This window comes from Spathaspora passalidarum, assembly GCF_000223485.1.
Source record: "Spathaspora passalidarum NRRL Y-27907 unplaced genomic scaffold SPAPAscaffold_1, whole genome shotgun sequence".
Classification (NCBI taxonomy): Eukaryota; Fungi; Ascomycota; class Pichiomycetes; order Serinales; family Debaryomycetaceae; genus Spathaspora; species Spathaspora passalidarum.
In genome coordinates, this window is record NW_006767425.1 from 883402 (window position 1) to 907657 (window position 24256).

Genomic DNA, 24256 nt, shown 5'->3' on the forward strand with positions numbered 1-24256 from the left:
ACTACTTTTGTAGTTATATTGGTTTCGTTACTACTTAAGAGGCAACCGGTTTGATTAGTTTGAGGAAAAAAAAATACCTCCAACGTTTTTAGATAGAACAATAAAACGCGAACAATTAACTCACACACAGCCATGCTCTAAAAATAACCAAACAATCCTTTTCTGCGACCGAGATGTGTGTTTATTTATATAAGTATGTATGATGATCATTATTGTAATTACACGAGGAAAATTCCAGCTGAAGTAATTCTGATGGCAACTACAAAAGAAGTTAGAAGCAGTAAGCCCATTTGAAAATCTCGTAGCATAGTTGCCAAGGAATCTCGACTACCATTCCGTGGCACTGTTGGTTAGAATATTCCAGCATAAGACTCTTGGGAGATATCAATATGCTAGATTAGTCTGGACATATTCCAACAGAATTTGCAGCCACTACCGAGAGAAAAACTGTGATGAGTATCTTAAATTTAATGTACTTACATAAGAAATCAAGTGATATTTGTCATACGAGATTATATAGTTACTAATACCTAGCTAAGAAATTGACAGGGTTGACAGAGTTGTCAAATCATCTTCCCCATTTAGTAACGACGATCATCATCACGTCTGTAATTGTCATTATGGTGGTCGTAATGGTCGTCACGTCTTCCAGAACTTCCATATTGTTGTTGTTGCTTACGATCATCACGATAATCTTCATAAGCATCCTCAGCCTTATTTGCGGCAATAGCACCGCCAATGGCGCCAATTACAGCACCTAATTTCCCATGTTCACTTCCTCCTAATTTGCTACCACCGAAACCACCAGCAGCTCCACCGAGAAGAGTAGCTCCTAATCCTCTGTCACCTTGCTGGCCATCATCGTTACTTTGGTTAGCCTTGTTTGGTTGATAGGATCCTTGATCTCCAGAAGAGTAAAATTCGTTAGCAGACATGTTTAATGCAGTTTATAATGAAAGAAAAAGAAGTTTCAGAATAAAATCATCAGATTATTGTCCAGTATTTATAGTCAGATCAAAGGGGGTTCAGGGATCTGATTTTTCAATATGTACAATTGACTATTTTTAACCACAAAACTTAAACACCCAAAGTAGAAATATGGACTTCACATGTAGTATTCTGTTCTATGTGACCTTTTCTTTCTGAGAGCACCAATGAGGTCAGTAGCTTGTAGTCAGGCTATGAGACTGGCTCTAGGAGGCGAAGCTCTCAATTGTATTGACAATTCAACCATAATCACCCTATGAAATCCCCTGAGGTCATGGGCGAACAAAATCGGGTTTATGCGCTGTCCACCATACACATTCCAATCACAAACAAAATACGAGGAGGCTATGTCGGCCGCCCAAGAAGCTTTATCTATAAATAGAAGTGGATGTAGGTGTCGATTATGATGTAATGGACTTAGATAGTATCTGGAAGATCAATCCAATCATAACCATTCCCTTGCGGGGAAGCGTAGTTACAATAAAATTTGAATTAAGCAACGATCATGGTATGACAGCTCGTTTACCAATCTTTGCCAAAATTAAAGTTCTGAGAATGCCTTCTTTGGAGTGAAAAGCTATCATCAGTTCTGGTAGGATGATTTTCCAAGGCATCGATCACTAGTATGGTGAATCCCTAGAGCTAAACTATGGAAGCTACAAAAAAAAAAGTAAACCATTCGTGGAGAAGCACGCCTATAAGCTAAACGACTGCAACTAGATTTGCACCTTTAGCCGGGTGAACAATGGCTGATACAAAACAAAATGAACAAACGACGTCTAAACAATGACTCACTAAACAAAGTCAAAGAAAGCATAACTAGCCAAACTTGCAATGACCATCATAGCCCATGGTCTTCCAACTAAATATTTAATTTTACCGTTGTCTCGGCAGGGTATTACTGTTTCTAGAAAAAAAAAACGTGTTGGTATCTTCCTCTGATCTTGAGCTTCTATTGTTATGTAGATGAAACAATAGAACCTTCTCTCGTCCTGCATATAATGATAGCTGCCATTGTTTTGAACCCAAAATCCCTAAAATGCCAAGCGGCGCCATCTATCAAATCCAAAAACGCCCACCACATCTTTATCAATTAGTCACTTCTACCATTACAGATACGCAACTTATAGATTTACTTTTTTTTTCCCCTTGTTTTTTTGTAGCCATAATCATCTAGTTGGGAGAGTAATTGGAACGGAAAAGATGCTGTCGGATGAAGAATCAAGAGAACTATTAGCGGTGAGCGCATCTACATCACCCGAACCGGTGAGCCGACCACATCTAGCCAAATTGTCACAGCTTTCACAAGCACAAGTTGAACAAACAAACACCACACTCAAAAGATTTTGTGAATTCTTTAAAATCAACTTCTTGGGATATCAAAACCAGTTTGAAGAGTATGTGTTGCAGAATGAACCTAATGATTGCTCGTTAGTGGCGAAATACTGCAAAGTCATCGACATTGATTTGCGGAATCAAAACACCATTTCTGTGGACAATGTAACTGTTAATTCGTTACATATACAACACCCATTGAATAATTTCATGAGCAATGAAGCAAATCAGCTTTCGCCTGAAAATGTCGACATACTGAAGGAATTGGAAGAAGCACCAATTCTTGTCTTTGTTCATGGGTTAGGAGGTCAAATGTCACAATTTGAACCTTTGATGGGGTTGTTGTCACAATGTCTGGAAATAGTGTCACTTGATTTGCCAGGATTTGGTAATTCCAAGATTCAATTCAGTGATAAGCTCAAGACTGTGTCTAACATTTCCGATGAGGATAAACAGAGAATATCTTCAAGCATACAAAAGATGACTTGGTCTGATTTCACCACAGAAAATATAACTAACATATTGTACGAGTTCATAAAACAACAAATACCAGAGAATAAGAAGATTGTATTGATAGGTCATTCAATGGGTACTCATCTTTCAATCAAACTCGCAAAGAAGTTACCAAATCATAAAGTAGAAGGATTAATATTGTTATCGCCACCAGGATTAAGAGATGATGTCAATGTTGGAGTGAAAGATTCTGGTCACAAATTATTTAGCTTGTTTAAGTTGTTCACTTATGTACCATGGTTGTTTAACTTGTTTAGGCTGTGGGACAGGTTAGGAGGGTTGAATAGCACCAGTGTAGCTCGGCAATTGTCCTCAGGCTCCAATACGATATATAACAAATTAAAACAATTACGTTGGAATATGGATATTGACTCATCAATAATATTGAAATATTCTAATGGGTTTCTGCCTGCTACCACGTCTGATTTGACGACCGCGGTTAGTCAATTCAATGATAACCCTACAGATAAGCATGTCTATGAGAAAACATTAGTTTTGGGTGGATCAAGTGATTCGGTAACGCCGGTGAAAAACATATACAAAATCGACGAATTTCTAACCAGGACATTTGATAGAAAAGTGTCGTCCACCATAGAAATCAAGGGAGTAGGTCATTCGTTATTGTTGCTGAAACCAGAGTTTATCAGCGGAATGATTTTGAATCATGTGGAACTGAAGTTCCCACAAAGATTGCATTTGTCACCAGCATGGGTTCTACAAGTGAAGGCCCGGATTTCTGGAGATAAATGGGGGCTAAAGAATGAATTGAAGTGGCTGTTGTTGAAACCAATCTCGTCCAATATAACTAGAAGGAATGGTTCAGATATTGCTCCTTTATTAGGTATGAAGACCTTACGTGAAGGAGATGCTAATCATTCACCTACGATCTTAGAAGGATTATTCTACGGGGAAAACAGCCATAACAGCGCAGATATCCCCAAAGGCAATCTTATTGCTATAATCGACATATCAGCGGATATTCCACCATATAGTCCAAAATCATTCAATGTAATCAAGTATTACAAGTGTGCTACTGTATCGAAAGTGGCGCCCGATCAAAGTGCCATTAGAAGATTTATTCAGTTGGTGGATGATATCTTGTCGGATAACAAAGCAGAGCATCCTTTGATTGCAGTGCATTGTCATTACGGGTTTAATAGAACCGGGTTCTTGGTGTGTTGCTACTTGATAGAGGTATTGGGGTGGTCGGTGCAAGAAGCGGTTGAAGGATTCAAGAATGCAAAACCACCAGGAATAAAGCACCCCCACTTCATTGATGCATTATATGTACGATACGAAAGCTGAGAAGATAGCCAAGCAAAGTTTATAAAATGTAGCTAGAAAAAAAAATTGTAATATTTATTAGTCAACTGTTTGTGTATATGGAACAATGAGTTCCATACTCTGCTAGCACATGAGCACCAGCACATGAGCACTAGCATCTTTTTAACTGCAAAATGGAAAAACTAGGACGACCGGAATATATAACAAGCTGATATGCAGGAATGCATAAAAAGAAAATAAATGTTCCAATTTTCTTCAAAAAAATAAAAACTTTATTTTGAATCATTTGAAATTGCTTTAATTTTCTTGCACGTTGCTTATCGCAATTGTTTAGTCCTCATCACTCCACCAAAGCTCTCTGTTTGTCCTCCTCTTGAATGAAGTTTGGTGAATCCTTGAGCGAGGGGTTGGTGCCCGAATGGCACGACCAATATGTGGATTATAAAGCCGGAAAAAAGTTGATCAAGAAGTTGGTCAGTCTACGTGAAGAACAACAAAGTGGATACAACACTGACGACAGCAAGAAAGCGGCACAGGACACAACACCGTTATTAGAAGCCCAAGAAGAAAGAAACAGATATACCGGAGTCGAAGATATCATTACTGATGAACCACTTTCCCCAAATAGGAACTTTACTTCCAGTGATGGTGAAGACTTGACGGAATTCCCCACCAGACCGAAACTTAAGGTTAGAGCTCGTTCTGTGTTTGGGTTTGACTCGTTTAATTTAGGAAGAGACAAATCAGAGGATTATACCCATATTTCCGAAAAGTTTAATTCTTGGTTAGAAAGTGAACTCGTGAAAGTCAATACATTCTTTCTGGAAAAGGAACAGGATGTGTATGAAAGGTTCTTATTATTGCAAGATCAACTATACCAGCTCCGTGATCACAAATTATCAATAATTAAAGAAAGAACCCAGCAGCAGAGAGGTCCTTCTCCTAAAATTTCAAACAAGTTTCCATTTCAAAACAGATTATCGTTACAGGAATTGAACCGACTCGAGTTACCTTCTTTACCATCTGGCACATTCTTGAAGAAATTAGGAAGACGAAGAAATGAATCAACTGGAGACGATATCTCTTTGCATACAGACGACAGTGTCGACGTTAACTATGCTGAAAACAGAATAAGAAACGGATTGACAGATTTAGGAGCCGACGACCAATCTCTTGGATCCGACGTGGAAGTAGATATTCCAGACAGGCCTCGCCCGCCAGAAACAGCAGAACAAGCACGTCAATCGCAAAGACGAGACTATGTCGTCAAAAAGCAACATTTTGGAGTTCCATATCTATTTGCCCGTCGACAACTAAAAGACGCCATATTAGAACACTATCGTTCATTAGCATTACTAAGATCTTATAAAACCTTAAACAGAACTGCATTTAGAAAAATCACCAAAAAATACGATAAATTGTTAAAAAAGGACACCATGAAGGCGTTCATGAACAGAATTGATAACCATGCCTATTTCTTGACCAGTGATTTAGTAGACAAGTTAATTAACCAAGTTGAAGAGTCATATATCGCCTTTTTTGATCCCGAGACCAAAGACAGGAAGCATTCACTTGAAAAATTGAAATCTATCGCATATGCATTGAATGCGTCGGAAATGAAACCTCCAAATTTCTACCTGGAATTCTTTACCTCGGGATTTGCTCTTGGGTTTGGTATTCCATTGTTGGGAACAGCAATATATGTCGCAATTCACAACATAATTACTGGACTTTTGCCAGAGGGGAAATACTTGCTTCAAATATGGGCTGGATTTTTCCTTCTAATGTTGATGTTTATACTATTTGGAGTGAACTTGGCTGTTTTTGATAAATACAAGATCAACTACAAATTTATTTTTGAATTCAATATGTCAACAGTGATGAATTATAAACAGTTTTGGTTATTACCTTCTCTTGGGTTTGCATTGCTTTGTATTCTAACGTGGTTCAGTGTTCATGATTTCTGGCCGTCGGCATTTGCAGGAAGAGATTGGCCGTGGTTATACTTGGGAATAATAGTATTGGTATTCATCTGGCCTGGAAATCAATTTTACTCTTCTAGCAGAAGATGGTTACAAGTTGCCCTTTGGAGACTTTTGCTTTCTGGATTCTATCCTGTTGAATTCCGTGATTTCTTCCTCGGTGACATTGTCTGTTCACTAACTTATACCATGGGTAACATTTCCTTCTTCTTTTGCATATATGCCCATCATTGGAATGGTGCATTATCAGGTAATCCCGGCGAGGATAATGTCTGTGGATCAGGAAAGTCAAGACTTATGGGATTCTGCAGTACGTTACCCAGTATATGGAGATTCTTACAGTGTGTCCGTCGTTATATGGACACCGGGGACTGGTTCCCTCATTTAGCAAATATGATGAAATATACTATGTCGGCACTTTATCAAATTACATTGAGCATGTATCGTATAGAACGAAACAATGCCAACAAATCAACGTTTATTTTGTTTGCATGCATCAACTCATTGTATACTTCGGCATGGGATATTTTTATGGATTGGTCACTTATGCAAAGTGGGTCCAAGAATTTCTTGCTTCGTGATCATTTGTTTTATAAGAGACCGATATATTACTACCTGGCTATGATTGTGGATGTCATTTTGCGGTTCCAGTGGATCTTTTATGCATTTTTCAGTCATCAGATTCAACAATCGGCAGTGACCAGTTTCTGCATTGCTGTGGCTGAGATTATTCGTCGTTTTATTTGGATTTTTTTTAGAATGGAGAATGAACATTGCAGTAACGTGATTTTGTTCCGAGCATCCAAGGATACACCGTTGCCATACTCTATCTCGCCTAAAGTTCAGCGGGCAATTAAAAAATTGGTGATGTTGAAATACACCACTGAGCCTCTTTTGGTTGAACAGGTCAGTACTCAGCCGCAGGAAACTGTCGGTGTCACCCAGACACCCTACTCTACTGGTCTGTTGGCTAGAGACGAAGAGGAGATAGATTCCGACGAAGTTAGTCAAATTAGATTGGATACTGTTCGTTCAGCGCTTCCTCAACTTACTCGTCGAAAGAGTACTTTCCAAACAATTTCGGAATCGTTGCATACTGCCCATATTAAAGATTTCCAAAGAAGAAAAGTTGCTACTCAAGCAGATGATGAAAGTGATGATGAAGACGAGGAAGAAAGTTTACATGCAGCGCATAGAACTTCTTCCAGGCACTCCAATAGATCGTCTGGAAGAGATATGTAACAATATTTTATGTCCATTATATGTAAATATACGCTTATAACATGAAAGCTCTAGCAACGTAAGGTTCTTCCAAATACTTGATTTCTTCTTCAGATAACTTGAATGTTGTGGCACCTAAGATATCATCGACCCTGGCAGTAGAAGAAAGACCAACGATAGGGTTACATCCCTTGCTAATGACCCAAGCAGTGGCAACAACAGCCATACTGACACCACGTTTCTTGGAGAGAACTTCAACACGGTTGACAATTTCCTTGTCTGCTTCTGGCAAATCGTCCAAATGTAATCTTTGGAATGACTTATCTGATTCATTTCTCTTATTCACTGAAGAAGCACTAAGTGGACGACTCAAAACACCTCTGGCAATTGGTGACCATGGAATGAGGCCAACCTTTCCAAAATCACCTTCCTGACAGAATGGGATCATTTCTCTTTCTTCTTCACGATAAAGCAAGTTGTAATAGTTTTGCATACTAATAAACTTGTGCCATCCGTTCTTATCAGCAATAAATTGCAATTGAGCAAATTCAACTGCTTTCATAGATGAAGCACCAATGTATCTGGTATAACCCTGGTCAACAACATCATTCAATGCCTTCATAATTTCCTTCTTTGGAGTTTCATGGTCCAATCTGTGGATTTGCAACACATCAACATAAGTTCCAAGTCTCTTCTTAATTGCTTCAACACCATCAAAGATATGCTTACGAGACAACCCCTTAGAATTATAGTAATCAATTGCTGGGAATTGGCCTTCTTTAGCAAGATTAAACCCAGGAGTGTTTGGATCCAGGGGAAAGAAAACCTTACTTAAGATAACAACTCTATCACGAGGGATGTTGTACTTTTTAAGAAACTTTCCAAGCAATTCTTCTGATTTACCATTGGAATAAACATCAGCGGTGTCGAAAGTACGTAAACCAACATCGTAACATTTCTTCAAGATTTTGAAGATTTCTTCTTCATCTTCTAAAACCCAATCTGCCCATGCTTTGGAACCATAGGACATACATCCTACAATGATGGGAGCAATTTTTAATCCTGATTCTCCTAAGTTGTTGTACTTGAGTTCAATTGACATATTGTTGGCACTATTGAGCAATGGAATAATTCGATCAAGTGGAAAATTCAGGAGCCTTTTATAGGGATCGCCCCGAGAAGCGCGGACCGGCGGGGTTCTTCCGAATCACCTTTACTTTTGTGGTAATTATTGTCGGAAACAAATAAAAGAGTGCGAAGGTTATTTTTGCTTACAAATGCGATAGAGATAGGGGGGGTTTACAACAAGGCTTAATCTCAAGACCAATGACTCACCAAGGAAGCAAGTAACCGTGGATGAATGGAAGATGATTTATAATAATTGTATAGTTTTCTAAATACCGCAAACAAACAGTAACTGTTGACTCACGCAACGAAGAATTACAGATGTAACATTTAGAACATAGCAGCTCTTGGGTTATATGGTTCTTCCAAATATTTGGTTTCTTCAGGAGTCAAGGTTAAATTGGCAGCATGAATAATATCGTCAACTCTACCTACAGAAGAAAGACCAACAATTGGATTGCAGCCTTTGTTGATAACCCAAGCAGTAGCAAGAACAGCCATACTGACTTTGTGCTTTTTGGCCAATTCTTCTACACGGTTGACAATTTCACGATCCTGTTCAGGTAAATCAGATAAATGCAAATATTTCAAAGCAAAGTCGGTCTTGTCTCTTCCAGTCTCAGAAGCACCCCCAATTGGACGAGCTAAAACACCACGGGCAATTGGTGACCATGGAATAATACCAACCTTTCCGAAATCACCTTCTTGACAGAATGGGATCATTTCTCTCTCCTCTTCACGATAAATCAAATTGTAATAGTTTTGCATACTAATGAACTTATGCCATCCATTTTGCTCAGCGATGAATTGCAATTGAGCAAATTCGACAGCCTTCATAGATGAGGCACCAATGTATCTAGCATAACCTTGGTCAACAACATCATTTAATGCTTTCATAATTTCCTTCTTTGGAGTATCTGGATCAAACCTGTGGATTTGCAACACATCCACGTAGGTACCAAGTCTCTTTTGGATAGCTTGTACACCATCGAAAATATGCTTACGAGATAATCCTTTGGAATTATAATAGTTAATAGCAGGGAAAGTACCAGCGCTAATGAGGTTGAAACCTGGGGTGTCCGGGTCCACAGGAGAAAACACTTTACTCAAAATAACGACTCTATCACGAGGAATATTGTACTTCTTAAGAAACTTACCGAGCAATTCCTCGGATTTACCATTGGAATAAACATCAGCAGTATCATAAGTACGTAAACCAACATCATAACATCTTTTCAAGATTTTAAATACTTCTTCTTCATCTTCAAGAACCCAATCGGCCCATGATTTGAGACCGTAAGACATACATCCAACGATGATTGGGGCAATTTTTAACCCCGATTCTCCTAAATTGTTATACTTGAGTTCAATTGACATATCCTTAGTATGGTTAAACAATTTGTGAAAAGGCAACAGGGAGAAGGAGCAGAATTTCGAGGCTTTTTATAGTGGAATTTTGAACAAACGGGGTTCGGAGTTATCCCCTTTTTGTTCGGTGATTTGCCTAATTGGGAAATGAGTGCCTGTATAAACGTCAAACATTAAAGAGAGCACAGTAAATGAGAGTTAAATGATCAACTTATATTTTCACTATATAATTCTAGAACATAGCAGCTCTTGGTTTGTATGGTTCTTCTAAGTACTTTAATTCTTCATCAGTTAAAACTAGGTTGGCAGCATGCACGATATCGTCAACTCTGGAGGTAGAAGTAAGACCAACAATTGGATTACAACCTTTGTTGATAACCCAAGCAGTAGCAAGAACAGCCATACTGACCTTGTGCTTTTTGGCCAATTCTTCTACACGATTGACAATTTCACGATCCTGTTCAGAAAAATTAGATAATTGCAAATATTTCATAGTAACGTCGGTCTTGTCTCTTCCAGTCGCAGAAGTACCTCCAACTGGACGAGCCAAGATACCTCTTGCAATTGGTGACCATGGAATAATACCGACATCTCCAAAATCACCTTCCTGACAGAATGGAATCATTTCTCTTTCTTCTTCACGATAAATCAAATTGTAGTAATTTTGCATACTAATGAACTTGTGCCATCCATTTTGTTCGGCAATAAATTGCAATTGAGCAAATTCAACTGCTTTCATAGATGACGCACCAATGTATCTGGTATAACCCTGGTCAACAATATCATTCAAAGTCTTCATGATTTCCTTCTTTGGGGTGTCATGATCCAATCTATGGATTTGTAACACATCAACATAAGTACCAAGTCTTTGTTGAATTCCCTTAACGGCATCAAAAATATGTTTACGGGATAAACCCTTGGAGTTGTACCAATCGATAGCTGGGTAATTGGCAGCAGTGGCAAATGAAAAGTTAGGATCTTCGGTATTTACAGGGCCGAAAACCTTACTCAAAATAACAACTCTATCACGAGGAATGTTGTAAGTTTTGAGGAATTTACCGAGCAATTCTTCGGATCTACCATTGGAGTAAACATTAGCAGTGTCGAAAGTACGTAAACCAACATCATAACACCTTTTCAAAATTTTCAATACTTCTTCTTCATCTTCAATAACCCAGTCGTTCCAAGCCTTGGAACCATAAGACATGCATCCAACGATAATTGGAGCGATCTTTAATCCGGAACTACCTAAATTGTTATACTTGATTTCTGCGTCAACTGTCATTTTCTTGTCTGTTTCAACTGTGGCGGTCTACCCTTTCGGCGAGTACAAGGGGAATTAAGCCCATTTAAATAGTAATTGGGATAATCATCCTCGTCTACTACAAAAGGGAAATTTCTCGGAGTTATCTCAAATGGGGTAGATGTCTATTTTACCGCTTTATCAAGGGTTGAAATTTTTTGGTGGCTTACTTGAAGATAACAATGGGCTAGCACGCGGATGTTCTTAAAAAGGAGGAGAAAATTGTACTCTATTTAGAACTTATCCCGAGTTACCACTGTAACATAGCAACTAAAACGGAACAATTGATAGTTTGATTACTCAGCAAAGCTCGATTTTTGTGGCAGTATTATGGTAGTTATCAACCTGGCTTAAACAAGGATAACTAATCTTGTTCCTCAACTTTCGGGTTTAGAATCTCATTTTAGAGATAAATTAATCATTGCCAAAATAGGTAATTTTCGATCGGACTTCTGAATAATAAGCTTTGCAATCTAATTGACATAATTGCGAGTAGCTGCTGGTTAATTGCAAATGTAGAAAATTGTGGTGTTTGATTGTTTCGTTAAATCTCGTAATTTTTATTTTTCGTTGTGGAAATGTGATGTGGAAAGTTGCATTGGAATATGCAATGGTTGTGAAAATCGCAGGTAGAAAAAAAAATTTCAATAGACCAGTCTAAAGCAAATAGTATTGATGCAATTCAAAATAGCAACTCGTAGAATCCTTTTCTCCTCTCCTGTTTCTGCCTGACTATTGTTTTGGTCTTTTTATAATATTTTTTTTTCTGGTTGTTGTTCTAAGCAACTGGCTTGAACCAGAGAACATTGCAGTGATAAGACTCGCTTGCACCGAGAATAAGAGGCCATTAAAAGAATTCAAGTCATATGGCTCTTTTTAACCGCTACTTCTAGTCGGGCATATCAACTCTAGCCATACTCGTCATTCTTCGTGATCGCACACGACTTTCGGTTTCCTGTACCGGAAATTTAAATAAATTTCATGAGCATTTTTTTTTTTTCAACCTGTCAATGGTGCTGCCTTTGTCATCTTTCTCAGAAAAAACTCTTCTTATCTAATCTTCTCTTGAGTAGACAACAAAGTCATCGAAACTCACCAAAATGTCCGAAGAATTCAAACCAATCAGTGAGAATATTTCTGCTTCCTCGTCAATACAAGTTAATCCATATGGTCCTCATCCTGGGGATTTTCTTTCTAATGTCGGTAATTTCCAATTGATTGAATCTACTCTTCGTGAAGGTGAACAATTTGCCAATGCATTTTTCTCCACCGAAACCAAGATTGAAATAGCCAAGGCTTTGGACGATTTCGGGGTTGATTATATTGAATTAACTTCGCCAGTCGCTTCCGAACAGTCTCGTCGTGATTGTGAAGCCATTTGTAAATTGGGCTTAAAGGCCAAGATTTTGACTCATATCAGATGTCACATGGATGATGCCAGGGTTGCCGTTGAAACCGGAGTTGATGGGGTCGATGTTGTCATTGGTACTTCTCAGTTCTTGAGAAAATTCTCCCATGGTAAAGATATGAACTATATTGCCCAAAGTGCCATTGAAGTTATTGAATTTGTTAAATCTAAGGGTATTGAAATTAGATTCTCTTCAGAAGATTCGTTTAGATCTGATTTGGTTGACTTGTTGAACATTTACAGAACTGTTGACAAGATCGGTGTCAACAGAGTCGGTATTGCCGACACTGTTGGTTGTGCTAATCCAAGACAAGTTTATGAATTGGTTCGTACTTTGAAATCCGTGGTTAATTGTGATATCGAATGTCATTTCCATAATGATACTGGGTGTGCCATTGCTAATGCATACACTGCATTAGAAGGTGGTGCTCGTTTGATCGATGTCAGTGTTTTGGGTATTGGTGAACGTAATGGTATTACTCCATTGGGTGGTCTTATGGCTCGTATGATTGCTGCTGACCGTGATTATGTATTGTCTAAATATAAGGTTCATAAGTTGCGAGATATTGAAAACTTGGTTGCGGAAGCCGTGCAAGTGAATATTCCATTCAATAATCCAATTACCGGGTTCTGTGCATTCACTCACAAGGCTGGTATTCATGCCAAGGCTATTTTGGCCAACCCATCTACTTATGAAATCTTGAGTCCTGCTGATTTCGGGTTAACTAGATATATTCATTTTGCCAACAGATTAACTGGTTGGAATGCTATCAAGTCAAGAGTTGACCAATTGAACTTACATTTGACTGATGAGCAATGTAAAGAAGTTACTAATAAAATTAAGAAGTTGGGAGATGTAAGACAATTGAATATTGATGATGTTGATTCTATAATTAAGGATTTCCATGCTGATTTAACCACCCCTAGAGTAAGACCAACCACTCATGATCAAGGATTACCAAAGATCCCACATACATTAGAAGAACTTGACGAACCAGAAGAAAAAAGAACAAAGACTAATTAGTTGTATGTATATTTATATATAAAATTATTTCTCTTTCAGTATTGATATATCTAAATTTTGCAATAATAAGCACATTGAAGCTACTCCAAATAATATGCTCATTGTGATACATATCTTGAACGATTTGTAGTTTTTCCCGGATTGAACGGTTACTCCGTTTCTAGAATCTATAAAGTATATGACTAATGCCGCCGCTAGATTGATGATTGAAATCATCGTGAATATTAATTCAAGGTGGGTGTACATGATGTATTATTGTATTAAGATGTATGAGTGAGAATGTATTGGTGATTTTAGGGTAAGTTATCTAGGGGTTAAAAGTAGTGGTACAAGGAAGGGTTCTATTCTATATGTTTATTCGTAAAAGGTTCGTGATAAATATTGTTGTTACTAGTTAAGTTGTAACGTGAAACAGGATGCTGAAAGTGTTGGTTTTACTTGAGATCATTTAGGGTGATGTATGGTGAATGTAGATGGAAGAAAGAAGGTGATGGGATGATGTTGTATAATTTGTATAATTTGAAGATGAGGTTGTAACCAGGAGATTTTGTGTAAGTTTTGTACGAAAGACAACACAATTAAGGCAACGTGGGAACAATAATGTTAGCAATCTAAATCGTATGTAATGGTAATTTCTAAAGACAATCTCGATATCCTCTTATACAACTCCTATTAGTCGCTTCAGTTCATTGGACAAGGAATAAGTTTGATCTTTGAAGAAAAATTTCCTGGCAAAACCTTAATAAAAAAAAAAATAAGATGATAAATTTTGGCCCCCATCCTTCCGCGGTCGCTATAAAATTCCTTTTTCTTTTTTCCTATACTAAGAAAAAAAAATATTTTACATGACCACGTTGTGGTGGCTATGTTAGGCGAATAGCTCAAAATGTGTCACTTGGTTGTTATCAGATTTCCTTATCTAGCAATACTCCAAATGATTGTATAGCATGTCGAAATTTACATCGTTTCGCTAAGTAGAAACACTACGATCATCCAAATCTCAACTAAACCCCCCATACTTGGCTATATTTATTTTTTCCATTTCAAACAAACCCATTTCACCCAGTTAGGAAATTGCTCACAAGACAAGAAAATTTTACTAGAATTTGCAAAAATACGCAAAACCAACAATGAAAAACTACTCGTCCTGCCGAATTCGGGCTTGATTTGGTGAAATGTACCCCACCAATGAATGAAATTTCCTATGACTTTCCTAACAGTGTAGACGTGTTGCATATAACGCATACTTTATGTATCTTCTACCATTTATATTTTCCCTATGTGAAAGTGATACCCATTGTGCCATTGACTGTGTTAGTTCTTCTACTGTGTTAATTCAAGGAGAATATAATTTGTTTCAATTATTGTACAATTTGGTAAAATTTTTGTTCCAAAAACAAAGGCAACCAACGAGCATACAAACACTTATTTGGACAATATCTCTATGTAGATCATCAGGATATTCAGATATCAACATACCAATATAGGTCTACATAATTCTTAGATCAATTCTTCGTATGCCATTCCCCAAGACTTAATTTTCAATTTTGCAGCTACTGTAATTTGAGGTCCTGCATACAGCCAATCTGGTGTTTTGTCCTAATCTATTTTTTTTTCAATGCCTCATCACTCAAGTTAATTATAACAAATAAACAGTTGATACAGTTAATAATACGCTAAAGCTAATACAAATGGCAGCTGCTAATTCTAATAAGAAAGCCAATAGACGAAGTAGGAAAAAGAGAAGAACAGAGGATTTCTCTTCATCTTCTGAATCATCCTCTTCCGAATCTGAATCCGAAGCCCAAGTTGAACAAACAACTGAAGACGTTGAACTCAAAGACAATCAAGCAAACATAAACATAGACGATATAGAAATCGATTCAGATAGCGAAAAACCACTGCATAGGGCCCCTGAGAAGTTGTCCTTGACTCAAAAGGAACAATTGAAAAACATACCATTCACAACAACACCAATTTCCAACTTGACAACTAGTTCAACTAATTCAATTGCTAATATAAATCAAGTCAGTTCTGGAATCGATGAACAAAAGAAGAATTTACAAAATCAATATTTGAAACTAATGGCTCTGGAATTTTCTGATGATTTAGACGAGTTAAGAAAAAAGCCAGATTTTACCGACAAGAGTTTGGTTATTTTAGCAAAAACTTTACAGTCTGGAGTAAATATGTTCGATCCCGAGACCTTGGCGAACGTTTTGTGAATGTAACCAGCAAGAGTGGAATGTATAATAGATTATCAGAGGTATTTTATAGTAATAGAATAAAATAGGAAAGACACTAAAAGGACTCTAAATTTTTCTTGTATTATGGTGGCACACCTTAGTTTCGCTTACTCTACAAAGTATTTTTTGTACTTCCATTTGTTGATTTTCTGGGAACTCCTTAATAGGTTTAACTTGTACTGTAAAGCCTCGTTATTTTTTCTCCGTTGGTGTTATTGTAAGAAAAATTTCCTTTCGTAAATTATTATCAGTGAATAAGACCACGTTGTTAACAATACACAACAGCTCGATTGTACACAATCATAACCACATTTGAGTCATTTGACGCGTTACAAACATGTTGATATCCAGCCACGGACATACATATATCAGTTTTTGCTGTATATACCGAGAGCAATTAGCCCATTGACAAAGAACAAAAGCTTTGTGTCATAGTAGTTGCGTCATAAGGGGCCAGAACCGAAAAAAAAGTTAAATGACGCAAATGTCAAAACTCTAAAATGGTTATCGCCCGCCCTTCTCTCTATTTATTTTTACTGACTACTAATCCCCTTTTGACCCCTCAATAGCAAATTTCATCATTGTTTTACGAATTTTACTTTTGATTCAAGCAGATCACTGTCCTCTTCTATATTCAACCATAGATAGTCCGTCGTTACCATGACTTATGCCACGGAAGACACGGGTTCTCTGCACAACCAAGACTCAGAATTCACCCCTTTGTTGACCTCGTCTAAAGGATCAAATTCATCATCACACGGTGGGTTGGATGAAGGTTTAGATCTCTCGTCTTCCCAGGAAACAAGTGGCGAAGTCAATATGAAACCTCACGAATACCTCGTCTCACCACCACCAACCGGCTCAGAAATTTACAGCAGGCAGCAACAGCAACAGCAAGAGCAAGACGAAGAAGATGACGACGACGACGACGACGATAATGTCAGTCGTATATTAAAAATAGCCAAACGCCCCAGTTTCATCTGGATATGCACGCTTGGAGTAGTGGCTTTTATAATATTCCAGTTGACTTTCCTTCCTAGAACTTCTCTAGGACGCGATTACAGAAGATGGCATGGCATACATTTGACAAAGTCAGACGTGAAGCGATTATTTTTGCAAATGGCAGGAATAGGGAACTCTCACAATAGCCTAACTACAGAAGAATATATCGATCTGTGGCTCACTAACTTTACCCTGATTAATTCAAAAAGTACCGTGAATATGATTGCTGATGACAATTTAGAACTAGTGTCATTTGTAGAAACTAACTTCAAGCAGTTTGGATTCAAAACCGAGTCGTTTAGTTATGATGCTCCTCATAGTTTAACTAGACCAGTCAGTTCAACATTACGATTATTGGATAAGAATGGCCAAGTTGCTTATCTGCCTGTGGTTGGAGAACCAAATTTCAAGACCCCAGCATTTTATGCATTTGGTACCAATGCTAGTATTGTGGCTAATTTTGTATTTATAAACGAAGGAACAATTCATGACTACAATCTACTTGAAAAGCATAGCATAGATGTTCATAACAAGATTGTTATCATAAAGAGCAACTTGTGTAACAAGAACATCACCATTGCTGAAAAAGTTGCTATTGCTAAACAACGTGGAGCCAGTGGAGTCATAAACTATTATGACTTTTCCGCTTCCAACAATGTTGAGAATGAATCATCACTAGCCCATGCCATTTCTCGAGCTTCAATATTTCAACAATTCCGATTACCATCCATACCAGTAAGTAAAAAGATCATTAAACCAATATTGGATACATTATCAGCTGATCCACAACCAGATTTCTCGCACTGGGATTATCCACCCGTAGGCAGCACGCCTATGAAGGTTGAGCTTAATACCACATTTGCTGCTGCGCCTTTGCATCCAGCTAAATTAACCACAGTAGTAGCTTCACTCAAGGGTATAATGAACGATGCTGATGTTATAATTGGTGCTCGCCGAGATTCATACACTTGCAATAATCCACTTAGTGGACATGCTATTCTTTTGGAGATAATGAGGAATTATCAGAGATTGGTTGCCAAAGGGTGGAAACCTTTGCGTAATATCAAGTTTGTTCTGTGGGATGGATCCAATACCGATTTGATCGGGTCTCACAAGTTCACCGATGATGTCAATGTATACAATCCTAAGCGTTCTATTGTTGCTTATATCAATATTGATGGAGATGCTGTTATGGGAAGCAAACTTGCCGTAGATGCTAATCCGATGTTGCATTCCTTATTAAGAAACACAGCCAAGTTTATACCTATACCTAAAGAAGCCACTAGTTATAAGACATTAAAAAACGACGATGATGACGAAGATGACGAAGGATACACCACTTTGCATCGTTACTGGATGAAACAAGATAATGCAACTATAAATTCAGTCATGGGGTTGCCTATAAGTCAAACTGAATCAATTATATTTCAACAACATTTGGGCACGCCTTCTATTAATATCAAGTTTGAGAATGATGCCAAGAGAGATAGTTCAGTATATGTTCCCAACTCAAACTTTTATTCTAAAGACTGGTTAATTAAGCGAGAAATTGACGATGACTTACTATTGCATGGTCTGATGATTCGATTCATTGGACTCTTGGCGATTTCCTTGAGTGAACATGAAGTTGTATCTTACAAGACCCACTCCTATTTCAAATCGATTGAAGGATATTTCAATGAGTTGCTTGAAGACAAGAGGAACACTTTGGGCTTCTGGCATAGTGAACCGGTTTCAAACTATGTGATTGCCAAATCATCCATTTATCAAGATTTAGGGATTGACAATGTCAAGTTTGGCGATTTGATTAGACAATTTAAGCATCTCATGAATGAAACTGTGTACCAGTCAGGGATTTTCGATGAATGGAATAACCATGTTGAAGATATGTTGATGCAGGATTATCCTTGGTACTTGTACTATAAGAAACTTCAACATTTTGCCCAATTCAAAGTCACCAATTACAAATTATCCCATTTGGAACGTGATTTGAAATTACAGGATAAAGATTATCAATATCTTAACAAAGATAAACTGTATTATGATTCAGTTATATACGGTACCAAAAAGTTTGACCCGGCTGAAGTTACACAAGAATATTTTAATGATAAGTTAAAGACAAGTACATTTACTCATTTGTATTCGGCTATTGAAGTGAGGGATTTTGAAATGACTGTCAAGTGGTTGGTATTGATTTATGAGAAGTTTAAAAATTTACGATATAAAATGACGTAATTTTGGGTTTTTTTTGGGGGGTATTTAATTATAATAAATGGTAGATTTTAAATAAATAACGCATTTTGATAATTGTTACTGACACTCACTCTAAATGATGATAATCAGCCACTTTTGTATCAGATTAAATTTGCAAACGCGCTTATACTTTATTTTTTTTGCAACCAAAAACTTTATCCCTAACAAACATAGCAAACAACCATGGAATTGATTCAAGATAGATCCCCAGGATTGGAAATTGCCTGGATGTTAGCAACTTTAGGAAATAAAGCAGCCAAGAATAGGACGAGACGAGAAATAAACAGTCTCTCTATTCCCAAACTATGTGAAGAACTACATGAAGCCTATTCCCAATATGGCAATATTAGATACTCGTCAAACATCCTTCATGGAATAAGTATTATTCATAGACACAAAGTGAACTATTTCTATAATGATGTGTCTATGGTAAGAGATAGATTGAGACAAACCAATGCATTTCGGATCTTGATGAATACTACGAGCTGTTCAGACACGTTGGTACCCCTGAAAAGAACACATCATTTACAAGATGTGAATTTTAGAATTGATATTGATTTGAGTTACCCCTTGGAGGATGAAGAAGATAGGCTGGGGAAGAGAAGAAGAATAAAACTTCAGAATGACGATTCCTGGGGGTTTACTGAAGCGAACTCTACAAGTGAATTAACCCAACCAGAACAAAGTGAACAAGAAGCCATCGATCAATTTATTGGGAGATTAGAAGCAGATCAGTCTATCGAAATGGATATTGATTTCAACTTAGATGGAGGCAATGGAGTTGAAGCTGACCCAGAAAGGGACCAACAGCCCGAGGCTGACACCGCGGTCCAAAACCTCATTGATGATTTGATTTTGCAAACTGTTGGCGAAGCCAACCAAGAAAATCAACAAGAAGCTAGTATTTCCAACGATCCCAATTTCCACTTGTCTACTAGCAACAATTTCCAAACTATTGAAGAAACTACGACAACAGTCCCCTATCAAAAAATGAAAGTTGACGAAGAAACAATGTTGAGTCGTGCCCAAATGATCAAAGCTGTTGAAGAGTATGAAACAAGAATGGTGTCCAAGGAGAATCAGAAATCAGATGAAGCTAAACGGTTAGATGCTATTATCCAAGCTATAAATTTTGATTTTTCTGCCTATTCTGATTATGTACATAGAATGATCTTCCAGAATGAATATAGAAATGGACGTCAACTCAGGAGGAATTCCTTTTTAGATAACACTTTACTTTCAAATAAAGCAACCACTTTAATGGAAGAGGAATCTGAACTCGCAAGAAGAGCATCGAGAGAAAATCTTGAAGATGAGCCACAGCTCAATCTAGATTTGAATAATTTTCAACAGGTAGATATCGAGGTACCTCGGTCACAAGAAGATATTTTCAATATTAGCTTTGGTGATGCACTTAGAAACAGCAGCAGTAGTCGAGCTCCTACAGAAAGAACTGATATTTCTGCATACAGTGACAACTCAACTACTGAGAAAACTACCTTTGGCCGTCAACTACGTAAGTTTTTCAAATATACCAAAGATAGAGCACAAGTTTTGGGTGCGAAATTCATCCTGTCCGACTATGGTCTCAACAATTTACTGGAAGCAAGAGAAATTTCAGGGTTGAAACTAAACAAGGAATATTCTCAGATTCTTTTTTCAGATTTGGTTCCTAATAACACTAGTGCTATGGAATTAGACGAAGAACCAATGATCAGAAAACATGCTGCCAATTCATTTTCCAATATTTTAAATTTAGCTAGTAGGAATTTGCTTGCAATACAAATCACACCTGCTGGTTCTTTCGACTTACTCCAGCCCAGTTCCATTGAAATCATCGTTCAAGTTGAAGATGATACAACAGATCAATAAATTAATTAATATACAAATTGCTTTTTTATTCTGCTATAAACAAATCACTTTTATTAGATCAATATCTACCATTTGAAAGGGTAATTGCAAATGAAACTAAAAACATCGTTCATATTAATACAAAAAACATAAGAAAAAAATATCACAAAGATAAGCAATACTTTGCTATATGACGTAAGTAGGGGTAAGGAGGGAGGGAGGGAGGGGTGGGAATAGGTTAAAAAATATCAAATCACAACTGATCCCATTTAAATACCATTGGCAGGAACTTCTTCGTCATGTTTAGCAAATTCTTCTTCGACAGCTTCATCGATTTCGTCAATTTCTTCTTCATCTTCTTCACCTTCAACTTGGTGGAAGGATAAAGTTGGCTTAACAGCAGCAGAGTCCAAAGTCCAAGAAGCTAAAGCGTTTTCAGCATCAATAATGATTTGCTTAGAGGCTTCGTATCCATCGTAAGCAGGTCTGGTTTCACCTGGAGTAACTGAGGAATCATCCAATAATTCCAAAAGAGCCTTACCGTAACCGGCAATTAAAGCATACTTTTCAGCCAATTCTCTAGTAGCATCGAATTGGTAGTTGAATGCAGCCTTCAATTGTTCTCTGGTGATGTTGGACAATTGAGCTTCAGCAACTAAGGATTCAGCTTCAGCTCTAACTAATTCTTGTTCTAAAACAGCAATCTTTGGAGATTGAGGGTCCTTGTACTTCAAATGAGCAATATCATCAGTAATTTTTTGTTTTCTTTCTCTAGAAGGTTGAACACTTCCTTCAATGTCTCTGATTGACTTAAGAGTAATTCTATATTGGTCATACTTGTCGATGTATTGGTCTTCCAATTCCCCAATTTCGTAAATTAAAACACCCAACTTGTCAGTGACATCAGAGACATCATCGTCATTACCTTCACCCCAGGCACTCAATTGCTTGGCAACATCTTTACGTTCACGAGAAGTGACTTCAATTGCTCTCATAAAGTTCTTTTCCATCTTGATCAATTGAGCCAACTTTCTGGACAACTCTGGACCAGTGGCACCAGCAGTAGCCTTTCTGATAGAAGAGGAAAGACCACCACTACCAAAGAACTTGTTCTTGGTGGTTGAAGGTGGAGGTGGAGGGGATTGCAATTGAGCAGCAGTAGGTGCCTTAGCAGATCTTAATGAGTATGTTCTATGCATTGTTTTTTAGAAAGCTTTGGTAAGTAAGAGATGAACACAATTGAACAAAGTAAAAGAAAAAGTAGCAAAGTTAATTTAATTTAAATGAACGATAAGAAAAAGACAAAAGGCAAAAACTGTGAAATGATGATTATTTTTAGGGGATGAAATGAAATTGGATTGTTTAGGTTTTTTTTTTTAGAGCCAGAGCCACTCCGGTGTTTGCGGGACATGAATTTACTGCAGGTGGGTGGGGGGAGTGAGGGAGTGTGCATCTATATGCAGGATCTCAAGGTACAAAAACTGGCTGTTGAGACACCAGTTTGTCTCACAGAAGCTTTTACGTCACCACGGGGCTGCAACTGTACAAAAAGAAATGTAAAAATTAATAGAACTGAAAACAGGGCAATGTTACGTGGTTAGAGTTGGATGACCTAATTGACGTCATGAGTGCACACATCACTAAACTAATTCGGTATTCGTTCCCTTTTAATTTCAAGCTTCGAGAAGTATTTTTTTGCGCCCTTTGTTCTGGTTGTTGAACAATTTGATTGTTTGCTACATTTTTAAACGAAAGAAAGCAAGAATTTTAAAATTGCGAAAATATCTTGAAATTCTCTTGGTTTAAACATGCAGCTCGGTTGCTTTATGTAATTACACACTTTTTTGTTTTTTTTTGCAGAAATATTACTTGACTGTGCCTAGCCATGTGTTTTTGCAGTATCATCTTAAGACACTACCATATGGAAGGCGGCTGTTCTGATTACAGATGGCTTTACAAATACTACCTTAGCCAATTGCTCACTTATAAAATATTTTCTACATAATTTATATACTAATACAGTGTCTTTCAAAGATTTGAATTTCTAAGCGACTTTAGCCTTTTTACTATTACCATTGTTTTGGTTATCACCAGCACGTTTGATCGACAATCTCAAATCTCCTAGTATTCTATAATAATCATCTTCAAGGGCTTCATATGCAGTCTGCAACTTGTCCTTTTTAGTATTTTCATCCAAAGCGCTTAAGCCTTCTTTGTTCTTATTGTACAATCTCTTTTTAATGAACAAACGAACATCTTTCTTAGTTACCTCATTTGAATGCTTTAATTTATACAACAAAATAAGCTCCAATAATCGAGAAAATTGTCTTTTCTCCAATTTTAACAGTTTACGTGTTTCTTCAACCCAGGAAGATTCCACCTTTGGAGTAACCTTAGAGAACTCCAAAACTTTATTCAATCGAGAAAGATCTGCTCGATCTCTCATATCGTCAAAACTTTCGTTTGGATCTTCAACCACAACTTCGACAACCTCCTCGTCCTTGTGCCATACATCAAATAAATGAGAATACAATGCGCCACCCAATCCTTTACCTTGATATATTGGCAATATTATAAATTGAGATATTTTCTTTCTAATTTCTCTCTTATTGTCATCAAATTTGACAGATCCAGGATATTTCCAATAGTTGTAAGCAGTAGCAAATCCAACAATTGAAGAAGAATCCTTGTTGTATAAAACATACAAATCCCACAATTCATCACTAGTATCAATATAAGAACCAGCTTCAATAAAAAGTAACACTAAAATTTGTAATCTCTTGTGCAATTCCAAACCAGATGCATCCTTCACATTAATCTTGTAAATTTCATATGCAGAATCATCCTTTTCAAAACTATCAATCAACTCCCCAGGAATAGTATATCCAGCTTCCTTTTCTTCTTGAATTGAATCCGCCCATTTACTCTCGTCTTTATAGATTGCCGATTCAGGCAAGAACTTACGGAGTACTTGTTCTAAATCAACAATATCTGGATCATCTAATTTTGCCGAATACTTAACATTGAAAAATGGCTTGAAGGTGAAATGATCAAAACATAAGAAGATAACCAAATCTTTATACCCGTAAATGGTTTCGGCATCTCCAAATATAGGATAGGTAAATGTAGGTGAAAAATTTATGGCTCCAGTTGCATCAGTCACAAATAGCTTGACAGCTTCATTGGCTGATGTAGTCCATTGCTCTGGTTGCAATGATGCTGCAGATATAGAAGTAGACATATGTGCTTGTGTTGTTCTATTGGTTCAACACTTATCTGTTGATTAATTTGGTTTGTTTTTCTACAAACCGCGTTTTCTACTACACCAAATTGTTCCCATACAAATTTTTTTTT

The 24256-nt window shown here is 37.3% G+C and overlaps 11 protein-coding genes across 11 annotated transcripts; 6 read left to right on the forward strand and 5 right to left on the reverse strand. All coding sequences in view use genetic code 12, as the record gives it.

Moving 5' to 3' along the window:
* Positions 1 to 191: 191 nt before the first annotated feature.
* SPAPADRAFT_58175 (uncharacterized protein) lies at positions 192 to 947 on the reverse strand (the record flags this gene model as incomplete). Its single annotated transcript, XM_007372393.1, has 1 exon — positions 192 to 947. The coding sequence occupies one exon, from the start codon at positions 933 to 935 to the stop codon at positions 582 to 584; it is 354 nt and encodes a 117-aa protein (XP_007372455.1).
* A 1161-nt stretch (positions 948 to 2108) lies between these two features.
* SPAPADRAFT_58177 (triacylglycerol lipase) lies at positions 2109 to 4202 on the forward strand (the record flags this gene model as incomplete). Its single annotated transcript, XM_007372394.1, has 1 exon — positions 2109 to 4202. One exon carries the CDS (start codon positions 2191 to 2193, stop codon positions 4138 to 4140), a length of 1950 nt encoding a protein of 649 aa, XP_007372456.1.
* Positions 4203 to 4413: 211 nt separating this feature from the next.
* On the forward strand, positions 4414 to 11235 carry SYG1 (Syg1p; the record flags this gene model as incomplete). Its single annotated transcript, XM_007372395.1, has 2 exons — positions 4414 to 9111; positions 10381 to 11235. One exon carries the CDS (start codon positions 4497 to 4499, stop codon positions 7341 to 7343), a length of 2847 nt encoding a protein of 948 aa, XP_007372457.1.
* On the reverse strand, positions 5558 to 11235 carry LPG20 (aldo-keto reductase superfamily protein; the record flags this gene model as incomplete). The annotated part of the gene is made up of 3 exons (XM_007372396.1): positions 5558 to 9057; positions 10225 to 10247; positions 10354 to 11235. 3 exons carry the CDS (start codon positions 11098 to 11100, stop codon positions 8778 to 8780), a joined length of 1050 nt encoding a protein of 349 aa, XP_007372458.1.
* SPAPADRAFT_58179 (aldo/keto reductase) lies at positions 5672 to 9843 on the reverse strand (the record flags this gene model as incomplete). The annotated part of the gene is made up of 1 exon (XM_007372397.1): positions 5672 to 9843. One exon carries the CDS (start codon positions 8422 to 8424, stop codon positions 7378 to 7380), a length of 1047 nt encoding a protein of 348 aa, XP_007372459.1.
* Positions 11236 to 11886: 651 nt separating the features above from the next.
* On the forward strand, positions 11887 to 14291 carry LYS21 (homocitrate synthase; the record flags this gene model as incomplete). Its single annotated transcript, XM_007372398.1, has 1 exon — positions 11887 to 14291. One exon carries the CDS (start codon positions 12219 to 12221, stop codon positions 13548 to 13550), a length of 1332 nt encoding a protein of 443 aa, XP_007372460.1.
* Positions 14292 to 15241: 950 nt separating this feature from the next.
* Positions 15242 to 15775, forward strand: SPAPADRAFT_48100 (uncharacterized protein; the record flags this gene model as incomplete). The annotated part of the gene is made up of 1 exon (XM_007372399.1): positions 15242 to 15775. The coding sequence occupies one exon, from the start codon at positions 15242 to 15244 to the stop codon at positions 15773 to 15775; it is 534 nt and encodes a 177-aa protein (XP_007372461.1).
* Positions 15776 to 16456: 681 nt separating this feature from the next.
* SPAPADRAFT_48101 (uncharacterized protein) lies at positions 16457 to 19033 on the forward strand (the record flags this gene model as incomplete). The annotated part of the gene is made up of 1 exon (XM_007372400.1): positions 16457 to 19033. The coding sequence occupies one exon, from the start codon at positions 16457 to 16459 to the stop codon at positions 19031 to 19033; it is 2577 nt and encodes an 858-aa protein (XP_007372462.1).
* A 201-nt stretch (positions 19034 to 19234) lies between these two features.
* SPAPADRAFT_48102 (uncharacterized protein) lies at positions 19235 to 20923 on the forward strand (the record flags this gene model as incomplete). The annotated part of the gene is made up of 1 exon (XM_007372401.1): positions 19235 to 20923. The coding sequence occupies one exon, from the start codon at positions 19235 to 19237 to the stop codon at positions 20921 to 20923; it is 1689 nt and encodes a 562-aa protein (XP_007372463.1).
* Positions 20924 to 21171: 248 nt separating this feature from the next.
* PIL1 (lipid-binding protein) lies at positions 21172 to 22101 on the reverse strand (the record flags this gene model as incomplete). The annotated part of the gene is made up of 1 exon (XM_007372402.1): positions 21172 to 22101. One exon carries the CDS (start codon positions 22099 to 22101, stop codon positions 21172 to 21174), a length of 930 nt encoding a protein of 309 aa, XP_007372464.1.
* A 770-nt stretch (positions 22102 to 22871) lies between these two features.
* HAT1 (histone acetyltransferase catalytic subunit) lies at positions 22872 to 24172 on the reverse strand (the record flags this gene model as incomplete). Its single annotated transcript, XM_007372403.1, has 1 exon — positions 22872 to 24172. The coding sequence occupies one exon, from the start codon at positions 24141 to 24143 to the stop codon at positions 22947 to 22949; it is 1197 nt and encodes a 398-aa protein (XP_007372465.1).
* Positions 24173 to 24256: the final 84 nt, after the last annotated feature.